Raw genomic sequence first — 26,545 nt, 5'->3', positions numbered from 1 at the left:
AAGCGCCTAGAACCGCTCGGCCACAATGGCCGGCGAAACGCACCAACAAAAGCCTGGGAAGAGGTATGTTCAGCACTCAACCCAGATTTTGCGAGCATTAGTGATACAGAAAAAAATGCATTTGGTAAGTACTACCTATTAAGCAAAGTAAATACTTTTTGTAAATACTTATTTGTATTATAGCTGAATAACATTTTACTTTTCCTTATAAGGCATTACGACCGTGTGAAGTTGGTCTACCCAGAATTTTACCATCTAGTCGCTAGTTCCGTAAATTTTGTTAAGTAAATAATTAAAAAACATGGGGTATTTATTCTCTCAATATAAGGTGGTCGAGGTATAACTAGACTAACTAAATAAAATAGTATTGGAAGTTTAAAACAGCAATTTATTTCACGAAGGCTACAGAACACTGATTTTCTATCTGCAGAAGAGACACTTCATACTATCTTCTGTTTCACATTTGACAAATTATATTTTAGACATTTGCCAGGGTACACCTCCGACTTCTGACACAAAATATCTGCTAAGCACAATTCTGATACTGTTTGTTGCCAAGGCCTCCTCTTGTAGTATATTCCCCTGACAAATCTTCCAGGCCTGTGATGGTCGTTGTGTCCTCAACAATATGTCCGCCTCTGTCACGTACATAGTTGTGCAATACGATGCAAGCATTGACAGCGAGCACTGCAAAATGTGGCTGCACATTGATAGGCCGATGGAACACGCCCCATTTATTACTAAGAATGCCAAATGCACATTCCACAAATCTTCGTGCTCTGCACAATAGATAGTTAAATGTTCTTTTCTCAACTATTGTTTTCCTCCAAAGGGTCTCAATAGGTGTTTGTGTAAGCCAAACGCTTCGTCTCCAACAAAGAAGTATGGTATTTTAGGACTCTCCGTTCCTGAAAGAGGTTGTTCCACTGGTAATGGTTGAGAACCACTTTCTGTTGACCTCCGCAATTTGGACCTTTTAAATATTGGTGAGTCACATTTTTACCATAGCTCCCTACATCAACGTAAACAAATCTGTACTTTGCGTCTGTTACAGCCATAAGCACAATAGAAAAGTTCAAAAATGGTTCAAATGGCTCTGAGCACTATGGGACTCAACTGCTGAGGTCATAAGTCCCCTAGAACTTAGAACTACTTAAACCTAACTAACCTAAGGACAACACACACATCCATGCCCGAGGCAGGATTCGAACCTGCGACCGTAGCGATCGCGCGGTTCCAGACTGTAGCGCCAGAACCGCTCGGCCACCAGCGGCCGGCCAATAGAAAAGTATTCTTTGTAATTGTAATACAGGGTGTTACAAAAAGGTACGGCCAAACTTTCAGGAAACATTCCTCACACACAAAGAAAGAAAATATGTTATGTGAACATGTGTCCGGAAACGCTTACTTTCCATGTTAGAGCTCATTTTATTACTTCTCTTCAAATCACATTAATAATGGAATGGAAACACACAGCAACAGAACGTACCAGCGTGGCTTCAAACACTTTGTTACAGTAAATGTTCAAAATGTCCTCCGTTAGCGAGGATACATGCATCCACCCTCCGTCGCATGGAATCCCTGATGCGCTGATGCAGCCCTGGAGAATGGCGTATTGTATCACAGCCGTCCACAATACGAGCACGAAGAGTCTCTACATTTGGTACCGGGGTTGCGTAGACAAGAGCTTTCAAATGCCCCCATAAATGAGAGTCAAGAGGGTTGAGGTCAGGAGAGCGTGGAGGCCATGGAATTGGTGCGCCTCTACCAATCCATCGGACACCGAATCTGTTGTTGAGAAGAGTACGAACACTTCGACTGAAATGTGTAGGAGCTCCATCGCGCATGAACCACATGTTGTGTCGTACTTGTAAAGGCACATGTTCTAGCAGCACAGGTAGAGTATCCCGTATGAAATCATGATAACGTGCTCCATTGAGCGTAGGTGGACGAAACTAAAATGAGCTCTAACATGGACACATGTTTCCGGACACATGTCCACGTAACATCTTTTCTTTATTTGTGTGTGAGGAATGTTTCCTGAAAGTTTGGCCGTACGTTTTTGTAACACCCTGTATATTGATCCCGAGTCAAACGGACAAGTCAGTCAGCCGGCTGGTGTGGCCGAGCGGTTAGTTCTAGGCGCTTCAGTCTGGAGCCGCGGGACCGCTGCGGTCGCAGGTTCGAATCCTGCCTCGGGCATGGATGTGTGTGATGTCCTTAGGTTAGTTAGGTTTAAGTAGTTATAAGTTCTACGGGACTGATGACCTCGGATGTTAAGTCCCATAGTGCTCAGAGCCATTTGAACCACAAGTCAATCTTGTATGCTTACCGTCGACAGCGCCAACACAGTGTGGGAAATTAACGATACTTTCAAAGTCAGAAGCGATTGACATCCACGTATCACTAAGTTGGTGTTGGAATACACTCTTCTCGCATTACTGACCAAATCGCTGCACATACTACTTCAACAATTTTTCTAGCCGTTGAAATTCCAACCCTGTAGCGATAGTGCAATTCCGTAAACGTACAGCCACTCGCCAAATATCTAAAAAAAATTGAACATTAATTTTTACGTAAGTCAACAATATTAAAAAAGTTTTCATAAAAAATACTCACATAATACATTTGTATTTATGCAGGCAAGGAAGTAATCCGAAGGTGGACCAACCTCCGAGACTGTTTCGCAAAATCGAAAAAAGATGATAAAAGCTGCCAAACAAAGTGGATCTGGGGCCAAAAAACGTAAGAAATACCTGTTTTTAGACCAACTTCAATTTTTAAACAAGATCTACACGGAAAAGGATACGGTAGACAGCCTGGACCCAGAAATTGAGCCAGGAACACTTGACGAAGACAAGGAGCCTGAAGGTGCCGGTGCTGCAACTCCGATTTCTAGTACGTGAACCCGCCATACGGTCTTACAGGAGGGAGAAAACATAAGAAACCAGACGAGGTTGAGATGAAAATACTCGAAGCTCTGAAACCTAAAACGCCGTGCAGTAAGGTCCTTCCTTCAGAGTTTCATGCCTCATTTAACGAACTGTTCTAATAGTGAATTCCTTCAATTTCGAATGGGAGTGTTAAATGTAACTGATAACTTAAACAAAATGAAGCACACAGTTCCTCCTCCTCAACCAAGATACGTCTCTTCCATGTCACCTTTCCGCCATTTCCTCAGTGTACGCTTCATCCATCTGCAGTTATCCAACCGCAACCACTTTTGAACATTCAACAACCTCCATTTCCACCTCGACAATATGTAGGGGCTAGTTTTTCCAGACAGAATACAACTAGCGTAGAAGAACATCCCTTGTATCAACATAGGCCTATCTGTGGACTGCAAAGTCATTCAAAGGAAGCACACCATTCAACGCCTCTCCATAAAAGTATACAATCCAAACCAGAAACACAGACATCACCACATGACCTGCACGAAATTATTCACAGTGACTCTCCACAAAGTGAAAATGTTGCAAGACCGTCTATTTCTCCTTGAGGTAATTTCTCATATTCCGATTTCTTCAATTGATATCATCAATTTGTTTTTGGAACGTCGCAAATAATCTACCAAAACAATAAACACGATGAAAACCATAATTTGATCAGAAACCTACAATGTTTGTATTTTCCGAGTTTCATATTTGTTCATAATTGTATTTTTATTGATAACATAATCTCAAATCTAGCCTAATAAATAAAATCGATTATTTTTCATATGTTTTATTGTTTTGCCTACTATTAAAATGGGGGACTTATGACCACAGCAGTTGAGTCCCATAGTGCTCAGAGCCATTTTTTATTAAAATGTCATCTTACTGCATAACCATCTTTCCTGTTTATATGGTACTTTGGTAAGTAGAAATATTATGAAAGAATTTCATATATATAGAATTTGAAAAAATACAACAATAAGCGTTTATACATGTATTGTTTAGCTTCAATGGCATATTTGTTGAAACACCAGTAATAACAAAGCTGTATCTAAGTAGTTAAAAAACTTTTGGTCGTCGTTTCTCAGGTCTGCAAATAATTTGTAGAAAACCCCGACTTCCTCACGTCTCATATTAATTGGATGAACCCAGTGAAGGCGATTGCGCCTTCGTCTTCTCCGACGTCGATACAGTGTCCATAACGCAATGACTTGTTCATGATCCATATGAATAATTGTACCAGGTCACACGTTGAAGGGAACTGATGATCTTGTGTAACGTTTAAAAATCGCCCAGTGTGAAAATCAACCGACTACGATTTAAACCCGTATGGTTTTTTTACGTGCGGGCGAAATCGTGTAATGTGTAAGCAGCCATTCATGGACTTCGATACGAATAAATTTATTATAAACGTAAGGGAGAGGGAGTTGTCATCTGAAGAATACGCTGACAAAAATGTGAAAAAGAGAATGTGGGAAGAAGTGACCATAATGTTCGAGGGCAGAGAAAGTGCAACACCATAGGAACAAAACACGCTGTGTAAGTTATATTGCTTTTATTTATCTTTATTAACACAATATGTACATGCAATTCAGACTTCAGTGAATATAATCCAACTGACATGGCAGAGCGCCTTCCTATACAAAGTAATCGGCGAACTGGGCTGCATGCCTTCGTATTCGTTGTGGAAAATCCTCATGAACTGAAGGATGTCCATATAGTGTGTCTAAATACTAAACATCATCACTCTTTCGTACATAGTTGTGCAGAACACAACGTGACTTAACAATGTCTATTGCGAAATAAACGTCCACATGCAGGGGTCTGTGATAGATCCTCCACGTATTTGTCATTACTACAACGTGCGCTCTACGAAAAGTTTTGCACGATAATGACGATAGTTGAATACAAGGCAGGTCAAATATAAATGGGATTTTATTTTTTATTTAAATTCATTTATTGAAAAACTCAAGGCAGTTATAATTTATTTTTACACACAGTCTCCTGCTTTGCAAATGCGGTTATCCCAGCGTATGGGCAGCTTTTCGATGCCCTCATCATAAAGAGAACTGGGTCGTGTCCCCAGCCTGTTGCGCACGAAGTCATCTTCAGATCGTCGTCCTCCTAGAGCTTCTTTAAGCGGCCCGAATAAATGGAAATCGCAGGGCGATAAGTCCGGGCTGTAAGGAGGATGATGAAGTGAAGTCCAGTGCATTTCCTATAGCCGTAATGTGGGGTGTGCATTGTCGTTGAGGAGGATGACCTGTCGAATCGACTGGTCTCGTCTTTTGCGGCGATATGCATGCAACTCTCGCCTTGTTCAACAGTTCGCAGTAGTAAGCAGCACTGAATGTGCGTCGCTCATGCAAAAAATAAATCAGCAAAATGCCTCGCTGATCGAAAAAAAAAGGTTGAAAGAAGCTTGCCAGCTGACAGTCGAGTCCCGGCTTTCAGTGCTGTTGCCTCCCCTTTCTTCCGCCACTCCTTACTGGCGTGTAGTGATGAACCCCTGTTTCGTCGCAGGTGACGATCCGACTCAAAAATGCATCACCTTCTTCCGCAGACCTTGCTGTAAGCCTCCGACAGACCTCCAAACGTCTCAACTCCATATTTTCGGTCAAAAGTTTAGGGACCCATCTGGAACACACTTTACGGAACTGTAGGTAGTTTGTGAAGATTGCTTGACAGCTCCCATAACTTATTCCGACTTTTTGTGCCATTTCTGGTACTCTCGCCCGTCGATCGTCGTCAATAATGTCTTTCACTGCACGAATGTTTTCGTCTGTAATGCTGGTCCGAGGACGACGATCGTGTTCCTGACATTTCCACAAGTTCTTTTCCTTCCTTGAACTTTTTATGCCAGGCAAACACACACATCCTTGACAATGTTTTATCACCGAACTGTGCAGTCAATCTTTGGCAAATTTCCGCCGCTGTAACTCCTTCACGAGCAAGAAATTTGGTAATTATGCGTTGCGAAATGGAGGGGTGCACCCATTGCTCAGACACCGTGAGTGTTAGTGACGAGACGTCGGGAAATAACTATCGGCACGCTCTTCTCACTTCTAACGGTCCCGCCTAAGCGTAGCAGAAGCGCGGGGCCAGTCATACCAACTGTTGTTCAGGAACAAAAATCCCGTTTATATTTTATCCCCCCTCGTACTTTTTTGTATCAAGTCGAAGACCCACGTATGGACACACAGTTCTGTGCGACTGCGAAAATGCGTCGTCAGAAACAAATACATAAGGCTCTGGCGTTTCGTTTATGTCTGAATTGTGTTTGTCTTCCGGAATGTCCAAGTTATTAGACAGTATTCGCTTGTAGAACACTGATTATCGAAATATCGTTGAGTCAGCACATTTACCATACGATCCCACATCTACAGCGACAAATTTATAAGTTTGCACCACAAACAGCCATTAATACAATAGAGAAATATTTCTTACAGTTGAACATTGATGCACTGTTTGCAGGTTTTACCAGTCGCACATGCCTTCCAACAACGGCGCGGAGACAGTTTGGAAAATTGGCCATAGTTTCAAAATCTCTTGCTATTTGCAGCCAGTCGGTTTTGGTCGGTTCTGACAAACATTCATCTTTTAAAATAATCCAGATTGATGAATATACTGTTCTTACAATTTTTGTGATTGTTGTTACTGCAAGTCGGAAAGCATGATGCAAATCAACGAACGAATTTCCAGCTGCCAGATACCTGAAAGGGAGAAATTACTAAATTATTTCACACTTTTGCGAGATAGGTTAGTTTTAAGGCAACTTTTATGTGAACAAAATTCGTTAAATATTTTTCTAAGATAATCAAATAAACAGAATTTTTCTAATCATTTTCTTAAAATTAACGTATGTCCCGTCATATCGTGCCACATATGGTATGCAGAAACATATCACTACTTGTAGCTTCCGTTTACAAAGAATAGACATGATTGGTAGCTGAGATAATATTTCATTTTTACAGCTGTATCGTTGCAGAAGAAATGGTGTAACATTAAAGATTAATACAGCCGAGAAAAACGGAGATTAACCGGTAGAAGTGGTTCTGCAGCTGCGAGAAAGACGCCATATCTGTACTTTAATCTCCTATCATTTCTAAGTATTACCACTCCATCGTCGCATACACATAGCAGCGTGTCACCTGAGTATGCTGAGAATCAGGCCACAGCAGAGACTGAAGTTCCAATTGGACCATACCAGGTTAGGGTGCTCGGTAAGAAAACGAAAGCAGTAGACGAAACTGGAATTTTTAAATACTTCTACTAGTAAAACTTTGCTAATGACATGCTGTCAAGTCCGAAAGAGGCATAAAACCTAGCAGATCTGCAGAAATTTAGGCCTAAAATAGAAAAACATCAACCTAGTGTGTATAATATGTTTACAGAAATAAATCGAGACTCGCAGATTATCACATGCAGGTATTGAAACATGTCTGAGTGAATGGAATAAAGGAGATATAACTTACTCTGTTTTGCAGAAGATGGAATTTAAAAAAGTTTGCATTACTCGTAAGTACTGCTACAGGGACCTGTCTGGCGTCTCTCTTAGTAACCTAAGCGAGGTCACGTGTTTCGCTTCAATAAGCAGTGATTTCTGCATAGTAGTGAGGTCACCGGAACAGAGTCCAAACACATCCCGACATTACCAGAGAGTTTCAACAAAAAGAATATCTTAAGATAAGTTCATATAGTATACATTAGAGTTCTTTGGTCCCTATCAGAAAAATTGTTAGGCTTAGCGGGGCAGTGCTTGGTATTCGTGTTTTGCTGATGACTGACTCGCCAGTAACATCACTGTCACTGGATTCCAGTACATGTGACTCATATGAATAATCTCTCGTGCATTTCCCAACCCATTTGGACCTCAAAATGTTGTTGTTGTGGTCTTCAATCCTGAGAGTGGTTTGATGCAGCTCTCCATGCTACTCTATCCTGTGCAAGCTTCTTCATCTCCCAGAACCTACTGCAGCCTACATCCTTCTGAATCTGCTCAGTGTATTCATCTCTTGGTCTCCCTCTACGATTTTTACCCTCCACGCTGCCCTCCAATACTAAATTGGTGATTCCTCGATGTCTCAGAACATGTCCTACCAATCGGTCCCTTCTTCTAGTCAAGTTGTGCCACAAGCTCCTCTTCTCCCCAATTCTATTCAATACCTCCTCATTAGTTATGTGATCTACCCATCTGATCTTCAGCATTATTCTGTAGCACCACATTTCGAAAGCTTCTATTCTCTTCTTGTCTAAACTATTTATCGTCCACATTTCACTTCCATACATGACTACACTCCATACAAATACTTTCAGAAACAACTTCCTGACACTTAAATCAATACTCGATGTTAACAAATTTCTCTTCTTCAGAAACGCTTTCCTTGCCATTGCCAGTCTACATTTTATATCCTCTCTACTTCGACCATCATCAGTTATTTTGCTCCCCAAATAGCAAAACTCCTTTACTACTTTAAGTACCTCATTTCCTAATCTAATTCCCTCAGCATCACCCGACTTAATTTGACTACATTCCATTATCCTCGTTTTGCTTTTGTTGATGTTCATCTTATACCCTCCTTTCAAGACACTGTCCATTCCGTTTAACTGCTCTTCCAAGTCCTTTGCTGCCTCTGACAGAATTCTTCTCCGTGGATTTTAATACCTACTCCGAACTTTTCTTTTATTTCCTTTATTGCTTGCTCAATATACAGATTGAATAACATCGGGGATAGGCTATAACCCTGTCTCACTCCCTTCCCAACCACTGCTTCTCTTTCATACCCCTCGACTCTTATAGCTGCCATCTGGTTTCTGTACAAATTGTAGATAGCCTTTCGCTCCCTGTATTTTACCTTTGCCACCTTCAGAATTTGAAAGAGAGTATTCCAGTCAACATTGTCAAAAACTTTCTCTAAATAGAAGCAAATATCTCTATTTCGTTGCATTATGCGCTTCATTTACAACCTTTTCTGCAGGGCCTTCTGTATGTGTTGTTTTCAGCAGATACTATAAAGATATTTAGAAAATATGTTTCAATAATTTTTCACTTACAGTAACGTACTGTTATGGTAAAGTTTTCTGACATGGTTTCTTCTACAGTTCTGCAGTAATTGCGGTGTTGGCGTGGAGGGCAAGGGAACAGATAGTGGTGGTGGCAGTTTGACTACCACAGTCCACCTGCCTACGGGAACGTGCAACACCCTAGAACGCACCACCAAGCAGGAAGCCTTCCATGAGCATGAAATCGGTGCCCACCACCTCGTGCGCAGCTGCACCGTCTACAGAAAGTCACCCCCCCCCCCCCCACATCTGCAGGGCCTGAAGGAACATGTACACGTGAATACTCATCGATATCTGCATTCTTGTTGTGTGTGACACGAATGATTCAGAAGAGCCGAGTTGAAGAAGCACATCCGCATGCACAGTGGGAGTCCATATATTTGTGATGTCTGCCGAAAGACATTCACAAGTAAAGGCGCATTGACGACCCATTCACGTCAGCACACGCCGAAACGTTTTTACATCTGTGAAGTTTGTCAGAAAACGTTCAAGATTTTTGGGAGCTTGAAGACTCACTCATGTCTGCACACTGCCAAAAGTGATTACGTCTGTAAGGTGTGTCACAAAACGTTCAAGTGTCTTGGCAGTACGAAGATGCACTCGTTTGTGTCCAGGCACAAACGGCCTCACACATGTCCAGTGTATAACAAAACGTTCAAGTCATTCCATGTAGGCTTTCACGGCCGGCGTCTTCATCAATAAACACTTCCGGGCTAAGTTGCCGTGGTCGATCTGTAAAACTTCTTCTCCCTGACGTTTCGTTCTCAACTACGGAGAACATCTTCGGAGGTGAGTCACCTCCGAAGATGTTCTCCGTAGTTGAGAACGAAACGTCAGGGAGAAGAAGTTTTACAAATCGACCACGGCAACTTAGCCCGGAAGTGTTTATTGATGAAAACGTTCAAGGTACTTCGCAGCATGAAGAAACACTAACTACGCCACACAGGCGAATCCCTATATACAGGGTGGTCCATTGATCAAGACCGGCCAAAATATCTCACGAAATAAGCGACAAACGAAAAAACTACAAAGAACGAAGCTTGTCTAGCTTGAAGGGGGAAACCAGATGGCGCTATGGTTCGCTCTCTAGATGGCGTTGCCATAGCTCAAACGGATATCAACAGCGTTTTTAAAAATAGGAACCCCCATTTTTTCTTATATATTCGTGTAGTATGTAAAGAAAGATGAATGTTTTAGTTGGACTACTTTTTTCGGTTTGTGATAGATGGCGCTGTAATAATCACAGACATATGGCTCACAAATTTAGACGAACAGTTGGTAACAGGTAGGTTTTTTAAATTAAAAGACAGAACGTAGGTACGTTTGAACATTTTATTTCAGTTGTTCCAATGTGTTTTATGTACCTTTGTGAACTTACCATTTCTGAGAACGCATGCTGTTACAGCGTGACTACCTGTAAATACCACATTAATGCAATAAATGCTCACAATGATGTCCGTCAACTTCAATGCATTTGGCAATACGTGTAACGACATTCCTCCCAACAGCGAGTAGTTCGCCTTCCGTAATGTTCGCACATGTATTGACAACGCGCTGACGCATGTTGTCAGGCGTTCTCGGTGGATCACGATAGCAAATATCCTTCAACTTTCCCCACAGAAAGAAATCCGGGGACGTCAGATCCGGTGAACGTGCGGGCCATGGTACGGTTCTTCGATGACCAATCCACCTTTCATGAAATATGCTATTCAATACCGCTTCAACCGCACGCGAGCTATGTGCCGGACATCCATCATGTTGGAAGTACATCGTCATTCTGTCATGCAGTGGAACGTCTTGTAGTAACATCGGTATAACATTACGTAGGAAATCAGCATACATTGCACCATTTACATTGCCATCGATAAAATGGGGGCCAATTATCCTTCCATACATTAACCTGCCAAGGTCGCTGATGTTCCACTTGTCGCAACCATCGTGGATTTTCCGTTGCCCAGTAGTGCATATTATGCCGGTTTACGTTACCGTTGTTGGTGAATGACGCATCATCGCTAAATAGAACGCGTGAAAAAAAAAAACTGTTATCGTCCCGTAATTTCTTTAGTGCCCAGTGGCAGAACTGTACACGACGTTCAAAGTCGTCGTCATGCAATTCCTGGTGCATAGAAATATGGTACGGGTGCAATCGAAGTTGGTGTAGCATTCTCAACACCGACGTTTTTGAGATTCCCGACTCTCGCGCAATTTGTCTGCTACTGATGTGCGGATTAGCCGCGACAGCAGCTAAAACACCTTCTTGGACATCATAATTTGCTGCAGGTCGTGGTTGACGTTTCGCATGTGGCTCAACATTTCCTGTTTCCTTAAATAACGTAACTATCCGGCGAACGGTCCGGACACTTGGATGATGTCCTGGATACCGAGCAGCATGCATAGCACACGCCCGTTGGGTATTTTGATCACAATAGCCATACATCAACACGATATCGACCTTTTCCGCAATTGGTAAACGGTCCATTTTAACACGGGTAATGTATCACGAAGCAAATACCGTCCGCACTGGCGGAATGTTACGTGATACCACGTACTCATATGTTTGTGACTATTACAGCGCTATCTATCACAAAGCGAAAAAAGTAGTCCAACTAAAACATTCATATTTCTTTACGTACTACACGAATATGTAATCAAAATGGGGGTTCCTATTTAAAAAAACGCAGTTGATATCCCTTTGACCTATGGCAGCGCCATCTAACGGACCAACAATACCGCTATCTGGTTTCCCCCTTCAAGCCAGACGAGTTTCGTTCTTTGTAGTCTTTTCGTTTGATGCTTATTTCGTGAGATATTTGGCCCGGTCACGATCAATGGACCACCCTGTGTTTGTAATGTCTCTTATAAGCCGTTCAAAAACAGCAGCGCCGTGATCGAACACTCCTATGTTCACATGAGTGAAAGTCGCAACATCTGTCACGTGTGTCTGAAAAGACGCAAGCGCAAATGCGACCTGAAGCGTCACTTGCGAAAGCACAAAGACGAGTACCCAAATACGAGGGGGAGAGTAAAATAAGTTTCCCCTGTCGACTGTGGGCGAAAGACGACATGGCAGGTGAACGCGCACATGCAAGACACGGATACACCATTGGGTAGAGGTCGACCGCAATCAAGTAGATGGCGCAGTCGGAGTGTCTGTGCAAAGCGGAGGGCAGCCGCTCGGTCTTCTCCGGGAGCTATGGAGAGAAGGTGCGTTTTGGAGTCGTGGTCAAAGGCGGAAGTCAGAGCTGTTATCCGCTATGAATGGGCACATGGAGTATCAGGCACAGAAATTCATAACCACCTTGTTGAGATGTATGGCTCAGGTGTGATGTCGAGGCAAATGGTGTGGAGATAGTGCCAGCAATTCAGTGATGGATGTCAGTAAGTGCAGGACATACCGAGACCTGGATGGACGCGCACGGCCACTACAGATGAAAATGTCAGGAAGGTGGATGACATGATTAAAGCGAACCGGGGTATCACCATCGATTGAGTAGCGGCAGAACTTGGAATCGGACATGAATGAGGTCACAAGATCATCCAAGACATTCTTCGATACAGGAAGGTGGCAGCACAATGGGTGCCCCGCCAACTGACCTCGACACACATGGAACAACGCAAGACGTTCAGCCTGGAACAGCTCGTGCATTACCATGAATCTGGCAATGATCTTCTGTATCAGATTGTGAGGGGGGATGAAACGTGGGTCCACCATTACACGCCCGAATCGAAGGCCGCATCCATGGAGTGGAAACATCCGTCATCACCTGTCCGAAAGAAGTTCAAAAGCACTCCGTCTGCAGCTAAAGTGCTACTCACCGTTTTCTGCGATGGCAAAGGAGCTTTGCTGCTGGAATTTCTGGAGGACGCAACCATCAGTGCTGTGGGGTACTGTGCCACTCTGTCGAAATTGAAAGAGGTGATTCGGAAAAAGTGGCCTGGCATTCTCAGATCTGGCGTTCTGCTGTTGGATGATAATGCGTGACCACACACGGCGATGGCAACGCAAAACCATATTGCAACTGTTGGTTGGGAGCGTCTACACCATCCGCCTTACAGTCCGGATCTCGCACCAAGTGACTTCCATCTGTTTCCCGCTTTGAAGAAGACTCTCGGCGGAAGGTGCTTTGGCAGCAGTGCTGACGTCAAACAAGCCGTTCAACGCTTCTTCTGTATGCACCGCTCTGATTTCTTCCTGGAAGGCGTTTTGAAGCTTATAAAGCGGTATGACAAATGTCTCAATGTACTTGGAAATTATGTAGAATAATAAAGATACGTCTTATCCTTAATGTCTCATTCTCTTTTTTTCCTTTCACACACAACTCTGACCACAGTCGACAGGGGAAACTTATTTTCCAATTCCCCCTCGTACTAGTATTACGTGTCGTACGACATTCAAAAGCAGCAGCGCTCCGCCGTACACTTGAGTACAGGTTGTGTTGTTTGGGGAGGAGACCAGACAGCAAGGTCATCAGTCTCAGCGGATTAGGGAAGAACGGGGAAGGAAGTTGGCCCTGCCCTTTCAAAGGAACCATCCCAGCATTTGCCTGGAGCGATTAAGGGAAATCACAGAAAAACTAAATGGCCCGATGCGGGATTGAACCATCGTCCTCCCGAATGTGAGTCCAGTGTGCTACCCACTGCGCCACCTTGCTCGGTTTGAGTACAGGTCCGCAGACCTGTGACGTATGTCAGAGGAGATACCTGTGCAGAAGCAAACCGAGGGGACACTCACGAGTGCACACCGGCGAACATCCTTTCAGCTGTGGCTTCCGCTGCAGGGCATTCAAGCGAAAATCCCACTTGACGCGGCACATACAACTGCACTCAGTTTAATGCTCTTATGACTGTGGTACGCTGTAAGAGTTTATAGACTAGATGTGGCTTTAAGACACATGGAATCTCAAGTCCTAGGACAAGTGTCATGTCTGTGCTATAACTGTGCTGTTTATCTGAAAAAAGGTGTGTTCTGCGATCCTTGGTGCTGCTCCTGTTCCAGTCTAAAGTGTCATCGTGTAGGGAAGCAGCCTACTCATGCCGTAGTAAATTCACATCAGTCTTTCCATTGTGTGCCAGCCAGTCCGCTGTAACTAGCTCTGACGTCATAAATGTTGCGCAATACTTTAAAAATCAAATAAATAACCTAAAATGTTTCTAGCATGTCAGGAGTAATACTAAATTAATATGTGTTGAATATCAGTTCGATAACTTTAGCCATTTTCGAAATTTGGACATTTTTCTGTAAAAATCATTGGCGCAACAGAAAAGAGCTAGAGACTTCAAAATTTATAATTAGATTCCTTTTTCATAAATATTTAATAGAAACAGTCTTCTGGATCTCACAATTTAAGATTTTAGTTGAAATTCAATATTTTCTGGTTTTTGTCTTAAAACTTAAGGAAGCAAGCTAGATTAAGTAGGCTAATAAATAAGGCTAGGATGTTTATATTTAAGTAGGTTGGAGATCCGCTATAACTATGAAGATGTGAGAAGTTTCATTTGAATACCTGTAAAACTATAGCGATAGCGTAACTCCAAAGGGCCAGTTCAGAGCTCGTCTACTACGTGCAGTGTAATTAAATTAATTCTCTCGCCCAAAATATTTAACTTAGCCACGTCAAAATTTTATTATCAATACTTACCTGTGTGCTGAATGCACATTTAAATTAAGAGCTTCATCGGCCATCAGTAAAAGAAGCTATGATTTATTCGGTAACTTAAAGTGGTGCATTAATAGCCCAGCGGCTAGTCGGGAGAGCCGATTTGATCAGGCGTTCCCTTAGCCGTCCGCACCGCGGCTTTATACATAAGAACGCTGCGCGAGGAAGCAAGGCCCCAGTTCTCTCCAGACGCTGAATAACACGCCATCTGTGTCGGGAGTCGCGTCGCGTCGGTATCATTGCTACGAACAGCCTCGGATGCCGTATTAAGTTACTCGGAATACGCGTAACCATGAAATCATTTTCGAGTGAAGTGTTAATTCTGGGATGATTTTCATTATCTAGCTTCAGTTTGCGTATTGTTGTATTTTCACGTGCCGCCGCGGTACAGACATTCTACCAATTATTTAGCGTGGCGTTTGATGAAACTAATCATCAAATTATGGCGAGCATTCATTTAAACATTTAATTTGGACATTTATAGTTGCATCAGCGCATTAGACTCTGAACTGCTCTGTTAGTTAGATTGGGTGGATTCTTTTGTTTTCTTCTGTGACTTTCAGAATACAGAACGTTTTTTTTTTTTCACGACCGTTTTTGATTATAAATCCCGGACAATCTCCTAATTCCTCAGAGCTCTAAGCTGTAACTATAAGTGTATTCTCAGATGAAGTTGGCACTAGGAATTCTAATTACAGGCTTCACGTTTTGCTAATCACTTTCTGGTAGCCAATATTGTAGTTAGAGAGCCAGTGTTGAGAACGGCGAAAGACAGCATAAATAACATGCTAAATAATAGGAAATGCAGTGTTTCTACATTCTACAGAATTTTTATACAGCAAACATATTTTTTCTACCCGCCGGCCCACAATCGCCATGGATACTAGCGTACTAGGTAGGGGTCGCGCAGGCGGACTGTGAGCTGTGACGTCACGTCTCGCCAATGTTGGGCTGCATTGAAACGTAGACAAGCGGCTCATACATGTTTAACTCATACGCAGCAATGAATGTAATCGAGATTTTCAAGGTTTTAGTGTATAATTGTTATTGTTAAGCTTAACGTTAGTTGAGCTGTTTTTTTCTGTGTATACCGGGTGATCAAAAAGTCAGTATAAATTTGAAAACTTAATAAACCACGGAATAATGTAGATAGAGGTAAAAATTGACATACATGCTTGGAACGACATGGGGTTTTACTAGAAAAAAAAAAAAGTTCACAAAATGTCCGACAGATGGCGCTGGACAGCAAAACGTCACTGACTGCTACCGTGACGGGTGAGAGGTCGGCCGATATGTTACAGGATCGCATCATCCCCAGCCTGGTTGATAAACACCTGCTGGAACGTACGATGTTTATGCAGGATGGCGTTCCACCCCATATTGCTAGACGCGAGAAAGATCTCTTGCGCGCGTCGTTTGGTGATGATCGTGTGCTCAGCCGCCACTTACGTCACGCTTGGATTCCCAGGTCCGCAAACCTCAGTCCGTGCGATTATTGGCTTTGGGGTTACCTGAAGTCGCAAGCGTATCGTGATCGACCGACATCTCTAGGGATGCTGAAAGACAACATCCGACGCCAATGCCTCACCATAACTCCGGACATGCTTTACAGTGCTGTTCACGACATTATTCCTCGACTACAGCTATTCTTGAGGAATGATGGTGGACATATTGAGCATTTCCTGTAAAGATCATCATCTTTGCTTTGTCTTACTTTGTTATGCTAATTATTGCTATTCTGATCAGATGAAGCGCCAACTGTCGGACATTTTTTGAACTTTTGTATTTTTTTTTTTTGTTCTAATAAAACCCCATGTCATTCCAAGCATGTGTGTCAGTTTGTACCTCTCTATCTTCATTATTCCGTGATTTCTTCAGTTTTCAAATTTAAACTAACTTTTTGATCACCTGGTATATACAGGGTGTATCAAAAAGGATGGCGCAAACTTACACGGCTGAAAGTACACGGTAATAGAAGCACAAATGTCCCAGTAAACACGGGTCCACAAACAAGCCGCTTGTGAGATAATCACGACTGCATGCTTCCACGCCGCCACTGACGGCATTGTTTGTACCATCGTCCGGTTTCCCCCTTGCACACTTGAGGCCGTCCTATGTTTGCTCTTTACACAATGGAATATTGCCGAGAGGTGGAGTTAGAATCACACGATACACGCAGAACCTCCAGGACAGAAACAGTGCACAGTTTCAAAGGGTATCAGTCGTCTCTGAGGAGTGCCACGTGTGCTGTGTTGTAGATACAATGGAACCGTGCAGTAATGAAGAGTATGCGGATGTGCATTTCATGTACGGTGGGGCTAATGGCTATGCACAGGAGGTTGCTCACTTGTACAAAAATAAATAAATAAATAAATTCCTGATCGAAGACACCCTGAAAGTCGTACATTTACAAGGGTCCATTAGCACCTAGGAGAACACGTGGATTTTGCACATGGCAAATCAGAAGGTAGGCCTGCTCTCATTGCGCCTGAGGTTGAGGATATGGTGCTGGAAGCAGTACAGTGCTCTCCAGGAACCACGACGAGAAGAATTGCCACACAAGTGCCTGTACTGAGCCACAGTAGTGTATGGAGAATTTTACATCGCAATCTACTGTACCCTTACTACCTCCAACGAGTTCAATGTCTCAATGATGCGAACTTCGTTCCTAAAGTGATGTTTTGTCAGTGACTGCTTCAGCAGGCTGTAGTCGACCCTCGTTTCGCTTGTAACATTTTATTTACAGACGAATTCACACACGATGGTGGTTTAACTGTCATAGTACACATTTGTGGTGTGAAATAAACCCACATGCTGTTCATGAGTTACTACATCAGCAACGTTTCTCACTGAACGTGTGGTTAGGGGCACTAGACGATCAACTTATTGGGCCACACATTCTTCCACCACAACTTAATGGAGGGAGGTACCTCAGCTTTCTGCGGCGTCATCTTCCAGAATCGCTTGAGGATGTTCACCTTCAATATGTGGTATATGCATGATGGAGCTCTGGCACATTCTGCTGCTGGTGTGAGACGGCATCTAATGTGCAGCTACGGCCAAAGATGGACAGGTCGAGGCGGACCTGTACCTTGACCTCCAAGATCATCTGGTATAAATCCTTTGGAGTTTTGTGTCACGGGGTCAGCTCAAAAGCAAAGTGTACAGCATACCTATTAAAATGGTTGAAGAACTGGAGCAGAGAGTCGTACATGCTTGTCGAGAATTCCCCAATAATCCAGGGGTTCTCGGAAGGATGCGAAATTCATTGCATACGTGAAATGTGGACTAATTGCGATGTACAATCCAATAGTAAAATTTAAATTTCAAATTAATGTCTACTAACTAGTACGATGTTTAAAATGACGTCAGTGTCGGCTTGGAACCACACAGTCGTGATTATCTCGCCAGTGGCTCTTTTGCAGAGCCGTGTTTATTGGGACATTTGTGCTTCTATTATCGTGTACTTTCAGCCGTGTACGTATGGGTTGTGTAGCTCTTGTCCTGCCATGGAAGCAGCCCTGTCAGAAAACTGGTACATATGGTGGTGTTTTTCTTTGCATTAAGAAATTATCTTTCGAAACGATGCCGTTGTCCAACTAAAAATTGAAAATTGTTGTGGATCTCATTCTTCTCTGGAACCGGCCCAGTTGAAATCCTGGGTCGTAATTTTGTCTGTTTCTTTTTTAATTTATAAAACGAGCTTATAACAATCAGTTTAATAAATCACGGATGGAAAATACTAACGCGAATTCTTTACAGACGAACGGAAAAACTGGTAGAAGCCGACCTCGGGGAAGATCAGTTTGGATTCCGCAGAAATATTGGAACACGTGAGGCAATACCGACCCTACGACTTATCTTAGAAGCTAGATTAAGGACAGGCAAACCTATGTTTCTAGCACGTGTAGATTTAGAGAAAGCTTTTGACAATGTTGACTGGAATACTCTCTTTCAAATTCTGAAGGTGGCAGGGGTAAAATACAGGGAGCGAAAGGCTATTTACAATTTGTATAGATGGCAGTTATAAGAGTCGAGGAACATTAAAGGGAAGCAGTGGTAGGGAAGGGAGTCAGGCAGGATTGTAGCACCTACCCGATGTTATTCAACCTGTATATTGAGCAAGCAGTGAAGGAAACAAAAGAAAAATTCGGAGTAGGTATTAAAATCCATGGAGAAGAAATAAAAACTTTGAGGTTTGCCGATGACATTGTAATTCTGTCCGAGACAGAAAAGGACTTGGAAGAGCAGTTGAACGGAATGGACAGTGTCTTGAAAGGAGGATATAAGACGAACATCAACAAAACCAAAACGAGGATAATGGAATGTAGTCGAATTAAGTCGGGTGATGCTGAGGGAACTAGATTAGGAAATGAGACACTTAAAGTAGTAAAGGAGTTTTGCTATTTGGGGAGCAAAATAACTGATGATGGTCGCAGTAGAGAGGATATAAAATGCAGACTGGAAATGACAAGGAAAGCGTTTCTGAAGAAGAGAAATTTGTTAACATCGAGTTTAGATTTAAGTGTCAGGAAGTCGTTTCTGAAAGTATTTGTATGGAGTGTAGCCATGTATGGAAGTGAAACAAGGATGATAAATAGTTTAGACAAGAAGAGAATAGAAGCTTTCGAAATGTGGTGCTACAGAAGAATGCTGAAGATTAGATGGGTAGATCACATAAGTAATGAGGAGGTATTGAATAGGATTGGGGAGAAGAGGTGTCTGTGGCACAACTTGACTAGAAGAAGGGATCGGTTGGTAGGACATGTTTTGAGGCATCAAGGGATCACCAATTTAGTATTGGAGGGCAGCGTGGAGGGTAAAAATCGTAGAGGGAGACCAAGAGATGAATACACCAAGCAGATTCAGAAGGATGTAGGTTGCAGTAGGTACTGGGAGATGAAGAAGCTTGCACAGGATAGAGTAACATGGAGAGCTGCATCAAACCAGTCTCAGGACTGAAGACCACAACAACAACAACAACGAACTTATGATTGTATTTTACACACTTATCATTGTTCTATTGTATAAACTGCCCTAATGTAAACTTAGACACTGTTGTAACTACTACTACTGTTGTCTGGTGTTCGTCTTTTATTGTTTTTAATTTACATTAAGAACTTGGTATATCGACCTTCTTTTTATTGTTCTACAATGGAAATTGAAATTATGTTAATATGGAACTTTCGTAACTAGTGCTGGCTATATGGTCTTTGCTGTCCAAAGCCAAAAATTAAAAAAAAAAAAACTGTCACCGAAAGTTAATGTACCACTTGATACTGAACTCGCACCAAACTTATGGCCTATCTCTTCGAATGCTTGCTGGTCTGAAAATAAAATGTATGAGAACATGTTCCGTAGCGCTCGCTCCATAACTAGGTACCACTGTCAAATGCCGAAATGATGGTCAGCTGCGCTATGATCAAATTAAAGAAGGGACGCCGCTGGCTGTTTTCGACTGCGCAAGCCTTGGTGTGACGTCATTCATGCTGCAACTAATTGTGCTAAGCTCTTCACAGCATCAGGTCAGTATTTTTCTTTGAATGTGCGTCTAAAGTACTGTGCCAGCAACACAGTGAATTCTGTTGATGAGCCACTAAAGAAACCCTTTTCCAGTAGATCTTTGGAGGAGAAATATTTAAAAAGTTAGGTAGACATATACCAAATTTAATGGGAAGATTGGGGTTGGGCTCACTGATTTGGCTCATTCTACTGTTAATAGGGGCAGATAAATGGACTTTCAAGTTCCTTGAATATATCACCTAAGCATTCCATAGAAAAGGGGAAAATGCTCTCTAAAGATTTACAAGTAGAGTATGAGGGATTTTTGAGCATTGCCTTACGAATCGATTCCTTAGCTCAGTGGTCAAGTGCAGTGGTTGGCAGTTCGCCGGCTTGGGTTCAAAACTTGCTGCTACCATCTGGTTTGTTTTTAACTTCCATTTAATTATACTTCTCGCAATGTTGAACTATCAATTATATGTAAAATTTAAAAAGTTCAATTTACATGCACCAAGTAAATAAATTCCTTTTAGTTATGATTATTACCTTTGTAAGTTAAAAGGCTATAGGGGGTGGTAAAAAAAGCGATGCAAGGAAATTAAGTATGAATGTGTATGAAAAGAGTCGAATCTGCAGGCGTGATGTTTCGGAATGTACTTTTTTGTTTTTTGTGTTTATTATTCTGGAACAGTGATGCATACAGTACAGGGGGAATGAAAGTGCAGGACATATTAATGTACAAATAAAAACATAGTGGTAATCCTACATGTATAAACAAGAGACTTGTGCTTTGTATATTAGGAAAAGCTAATATCGGAACAGTATTAAGTGATGAGGAAATAATGAAACACAGTCTGTTTATTTTGGAAATATTGTAGAACATTGATAAAATTTTGCATTAGCCAGGACTGAGTTCTGTTTATGAATGTACTCATCCAGTGTAATCCAAAGTTATTACAAGGGTTGAGGTAAGTGAAATTCTGGTGTAGAGTGTAATTTGGTTTCATGAGTTGTGATGATGACATTGAACATGTGGGCAGCAGTGTTACTTCCTTGTCCCACAATCTGAAATATGACATCACACTCTTAAGATCTGCATTATAGGAAATATGTAAACAGTCATCTGTCTCTGCTGTGGGACAGAGTGTATTGGAAACTGAATGTATTTGGATTTTCACAATAAAATATGTACTTTTTTATTTTATATTGTTGTTGGTAGAAAGGGTTTTATGTAAACCTTCAAGAATGCATTGAATTCCCCTCGTTTGGGTGAAACGTTTGCGAGTAATCGACGAAAAAAGTTCTGGTTTATGTGTGATACACTAGTGCCTTAAAATTAATACAGTAGAACTACATAGAGTGGTGGCAGAGAGTAGTAGTTAAGGGGACATTGTACATGAAATTCGTTGAAGTTTGACATTTTCTGTTTTCTACTCCATAATGTACATGACTTTTCTGAACATTTTGGTATATAATACATTAAAATCAGACAATGGTGAGACCTTCAAATAATATTTTGAATGTTGACATGTGACTGTCAAATTTCGCGACTAGGCATATACTGCCACAGTTGAAAAGTCATATCTTGGGAACTACACAGTCTAGAAGGCTGTGAATTGCTTTGTTTTGAGTCTACTGCTACGTCTCAGAAGTTGGCACTACGAATAAACACATCTGATACTAGTTTTCTTTGAAAGTAGTGTGATTATCGGCTATTTTTGTAATAATCTAACTTCTGTTCCTTTTTATACGTAAATAAAATGACTAAGCATAAAAATAACTTCAAGTAACGCAAATTTGCGGGTAACAGATATGTGAAAACTGCATTTTATTCTGAAGTACTTGAAAACACATGTGGTAGTAGTGAAGGAAACCACGATTATGTTTCTGAAGTGACCACACCCCTTAGTGCATCGAAAAGGAAAGTGACTTTAGAAATGGGTGACAGTGGTAAAAGTAATGATATTATGGACAACGTCATTATTGATCTGCAAATCCTTGCACAAGTTCTTTCTGAAACTGTCTCTTGCTGTCTTCATGGTGGTGAAGTTAAACTTCATGAGGATATTGGAGCTATAATAGGTGTTGTGTCTAAAGTGTTGCGCCCAAATTAATTATTAAATGTCAGAAGTGCGAAAACTAAAAAGAATTTCGTACTTTATCAAAGTGTTCAGGTAATGAATTGTATGAAACTAATGTGAGATTGTTCTATTGCCTTAGGTGCATTGGTAAAGGTGCAAGGGCTGGTAATGTTCTCTGCACTGTGTTGCATTTGCCAAAACCACATTCTACGTATACGAAATATTTAACAGCTGTGGCTGAAGGTTCAATGGTTGCTGCTACATCAGAAGCTGTTGAACAAAATGAGGGTGACACAGACATTAGCATTGCTGTGGATGGATCCTGGCAAAAGAGTGGGTTTAATTCTAAAAACACATAATAAGTGTTGACACTCGAAAAGTTTTGGATTTTGAAGTTCTCAGTAAGTACTGCCAAGGTTGTACAGTGAACCAGAAGAACAGATTACTTCATAAGCAGCAGTGTATAAAAAATTATGATGGCCAAAGTGGAGGAATGGAGCTAAAATGAGCAGTTAACATTTTCCAGCGTTTGCAGAAGAAGAGAGGTGTAAGATATGTGGATTAGTTAGGTGATGGAGACAGCAAGGCTTTCATTGCAGTACAAAACAGTAAGCCATATGATGTTCCTATACAAAATCTGTGTGTGTAGGACATGTCAAGAAAAGGATGGGAACACGTCTGCGTAAGCGAAAAATCAAGCTGGGTAACATAAAAATGTCTGATGGCAAGACAATAAAATGTGCTGGAAGACTGACGGACAAAGTAATTGATGAATTATAGGAATATTATGGGAAGGCCATTAGAGATAACTGTGACAATTTAGAGAAGTGCAAAGAGCTGTGTGGAGCACTTTCTTTCAACGAATATCAACCGATGAAAAGCCATGTCATGCTTTGTGTCCACCTCCACCAAACACTTGGTGTAAATATAGGCAAGCTAAATTTTCTGGCACCCTGCATGAATTTAAACGTAAACATTCTCTTACTTTGGCAGTAATGGAGGCAATCAAACCTATTTACAGAGATTTGCCAAATCCTGAGCTACTAAAGAAGTGTTTACATTGGAAGACCCAGAATGTGAATGAGTCCTTCGGTAATGTTGTGTGGTGCCATGTGCTTAAAAATGTATTTGTTGGCCTGATGACTCTAAAGTTAGCAGTGTGTGATGCTGTAATAACTTTTAATGGTGGGAACTATGAAAGACTTAAGGTTCTGGAGAAGTTAGGGGTAAGATTTGGGCAGAACACATCTAAAGGACTGTGGGAACTTGATGAGCTTCGTGTACATGAAGCAGAGTTAGCTGCTCAGCAAATGACAAAAGAAGCAAGAAAGAAAAGGAGGAGGCAAGCACTGGGCTGTTGTGACACTGAAGAAGACGCAGACTATGTGCCAGGGCAATACTAGTGCGTAAAAGATGCAGAAATGTAAATCTATCTAAGAATTTGTAATAAAATATGTTTTAAACCTCAATATCTCTGAACTACATTTTTTGCAATAAATGACCCAGTTTCTAAAAAAGTATTGATTGCAGAGTCATGAATTTTCACAGCATGCCAAGTGTGAGATTCATCACATATGGAACTAGAATAATTAAAATATCCTGAGTTGTTTTCTTTTTATGTTCATTTATTTACAAAATTCTGTCAAATAATTGAGTGTTTGAAAAAAATGATAACATGCCCCACATTATAATTATAGTAATAATGGTAGTTCAGTGTGTCTACAAAGGTGCATTCAATAACTATGGAAAATTGTAAGTTGGTGTATTAAAAAGTTTCCAAGATAATGGGTAACAAAATTCGATAATTTAACATTGGCTGCATAGGACATACGATGTCCCCTTAAGGGACATTCCTATTTTGGAGAAGATTGTGGGTTCGAGTCTTATCAGGTGATTTGAAATTTTATTTGTAATTCGTTATGAAAATGACTTTGATCCTTGTTCATATAAAATTAATTGCTTTAAATGTAACGTTTCTTTCTTATTTCTACCTCTTTGTAACGTCATGTTGATCGTTTTAGTGTCTTTTCGTTTGTCTCCATTTTTTCTTCCTGTTTTACTTTTGATACTGTTGGGTAAATGTTATGGATTATTGTTATTCGTCTATTGTAATATTGAAACATTTGATATTAGAAATCTATCTGTTAAAAACCAAAACACGAAATAATCTATTTATACTGACTGTGGAATGGGGTCAAAAATGTATTTTCTGTTAGAAGATGTGGCTATTCTGGATGGTAACAATCACAAAAACATTTAAAGCATGAATTCTTTTTGTGCTATGTAAAAAATGACGCAGATTAAGATGTGAACGAGAGAAATAATTATAGGTTAAACTAATGTTCAATCAAAATTAGCAATACAAATAATAAATGCAGTGAAATGGGCAAAAACACCAGCTATTAAGATGAAATATATGTTAATACATAAAAATAATCAAAATAACATGAACAAAGATCGCAACTGAAAGCATAATGATAGCAAGTAACAATGAGAGCAAATGAGAAAGCTCATAATATGATTATAATGATGTAAGAAAGGAATAGAAATAAAAAAAATTTCTTCACTTTACCCCACCGATAACAATCTAAAGGGGTAAGATCAGGGGGACGAGCTGGACAGGGAACTGGACCACCTGAGCCAAGTAACTGAGTAAAAATGCTAAAAAAAAAAAAAAAAAAAAACAACGGGGAAATACAATGACAATGATGAAGAACACATACGTCTTTTCAAGTCGTTCATGTAATAACAAAATAATTAAGAATGAAAAGTTACAATAATTATTCACGACAGCTGGTCAAAGTGTCCTCTTCCAGTCTGAATACACGCATTGAAACGCTGTGTCACGAAGTCCGCGCGTTTTCCGAAATCAAAGGTTTCTCTAATTTTATCAAAAGCTAAAATTATTCACGCAAGAAGCTCTTCGATGGTGTGTGCTTGGAGATAATTTTCTTCACATGACCCCACAGATAACAGTCTGAAGGGGTAAGATCAGGGGGACGAGCTGGCCAGGGAACTGGACCGCCTCAGCCAATCCACCTCTGTGGATACAACGAATCTAAATGCCCAGTGCAAAGTGCGGCGGTGCACCGTCAATACCTGATGGACCGAAGAGGGACGTCTTCCGAACACAACGGAAGGACATTGACAGGGAATGCTAAATACGTCTCCGTTTGGACAGGAAGTAGGACGGGACCCAACAAACAGTCACCTACGATACCTGCCCACATGTTCACGGCAAATTTATGCTCATATGACTTACATAGGTGCCATGCGTATTTTCGTCGTTTCAAATGTGGTTGTTTCGAGAGATGAATGGCCCTTCTCCAGTGAATTTGCCTCATCTGCCCACATCCTCCTTCCGAAATTTGGGATTTTGATCCATTGATTTAAGTACCACAGGAAAACTGTTTCCGGGAAGGGTCGTCCTCTTCCACTAAGTCTTGCACTTTGTGTAGGTGGTACGGAAAGTTGTTTTCGTCATGTAGAACGTCCAGTACTACAGTGTGTGACACCTGCCCCGATAAACAATCGGATACATTTTACCGTGTTTTGTTCTGAGGCATAATATAAGAATGCAGGATTAACTTTACCTGTGGCAGCTATTGTGTAAGAGTACAAGAACACATGAGTACCCTAACTACTCACACCTTTCGGAGTTATTGGTTATTTTTCTATGACTGCTGTTAAGCTTAATCAGATGCAGTAATCTGAAATACACGGCGCTGAATTTACCACACTGTGTTACATTGGTACTTCTCTAGACATCGTGAAACTTGGCATCAGGTCACAAGCACACCATGAGTTGTGCACGTTTTGAGGGTTTTTGCGCCTGAGCAACTGGCGTGACGTAATTGCCTTTCAGGCCAAATACGTACGGATTTGATAAACAATGTGCGCGGTTCACGGTGTGCACAGCTAGCCCTTACCTTTGAGCAACAACTTCACGTCACTGCCACCAGGTGGTAGCACACTGCAGTATAGTTTTATTCCTGTTAGTTTCACATAAATCCCACTAGATGGTAGCACACTCCTCAGGCACGCAAATTCACTCACTATGGAGTAAAATTAGATCAGAGATCAATACTCGTTATAGTTATACTGACAGAAAAACCTATTTTGTCGGTTTATGAATGACATGTAAAATATTAAGTTTTGCTTCAATTGGGAGCAAGTAGCGATGGACCAACTCAGGTTTACGCCAGAACGAGTTGAAAGTTTGCATTCACCGATTTCAGAGTTGAACCGTGTTCTCTCCCCCAGGTCTGCGCAGATTACAATTAAGTTCAGTTAACCAACCCGACCTTCG

At 41.4% G+C, this 26,545-nt stretch overlaps 1 protein-coding gene across 9 annotated transcripts in view; it reads left to right on the top strand.

The window, feature by feature from the left end:
• Positions 1 to 26,545, top strand: part of LOC126210558 (pharyngeal muscle protein 2-like) — a 510,724-nt gene that overhangs the window by 171,792 nt on the left and 312,387 nt on the right. The window contains exon 11 of one of the 9 annotated variants that reach the window (XR_007540700.1): positions 2,643 to 2,730. The exons of 3 other annotated variants lie outside the window; for them this stretch is intronic. Coding sequence is in view for 5 of the 6 variants with exons in the window: in XM_049939818.1 (XP_049795775.1) it covers positions 9,036 to 9,099 (64 nt within the window). In the remaining variant the exon portion in view is untranslated. Of the gene's footprint in view, positions 1 to 2,642; positions 3,625 to 6,907; positions 6,981 to 9,035; positions 9,115 to 26,545 lie in introns of those variants that run through there. 5 more of the 9 variants (XM_049939818.1, XM_049939820.1, XM_049939826.1 and 2 more) reach the window with 5 other exon arrangements.

The sequence above is a fragment of the Schistocerca nitens genome, chromosome 10, assembly GCF_023898315.1.
Source record: "Schistocerca nitens isolate TAMUIC-IGC-003100 chromosome 10, iqSchNite1.1, whole genome shotgun sequence".
NCBI classification, from domain to species: Eukaryota; Metazoa; Arthropoda; class Insecta; order Orthoptera; family Acrididae; genus Schistocerca; species Schistocerca nitens.
Note: the sequence above shows the minus strand (reverse complement) of the source record. Positions and strands in the feature narration are given on the sequence as shown.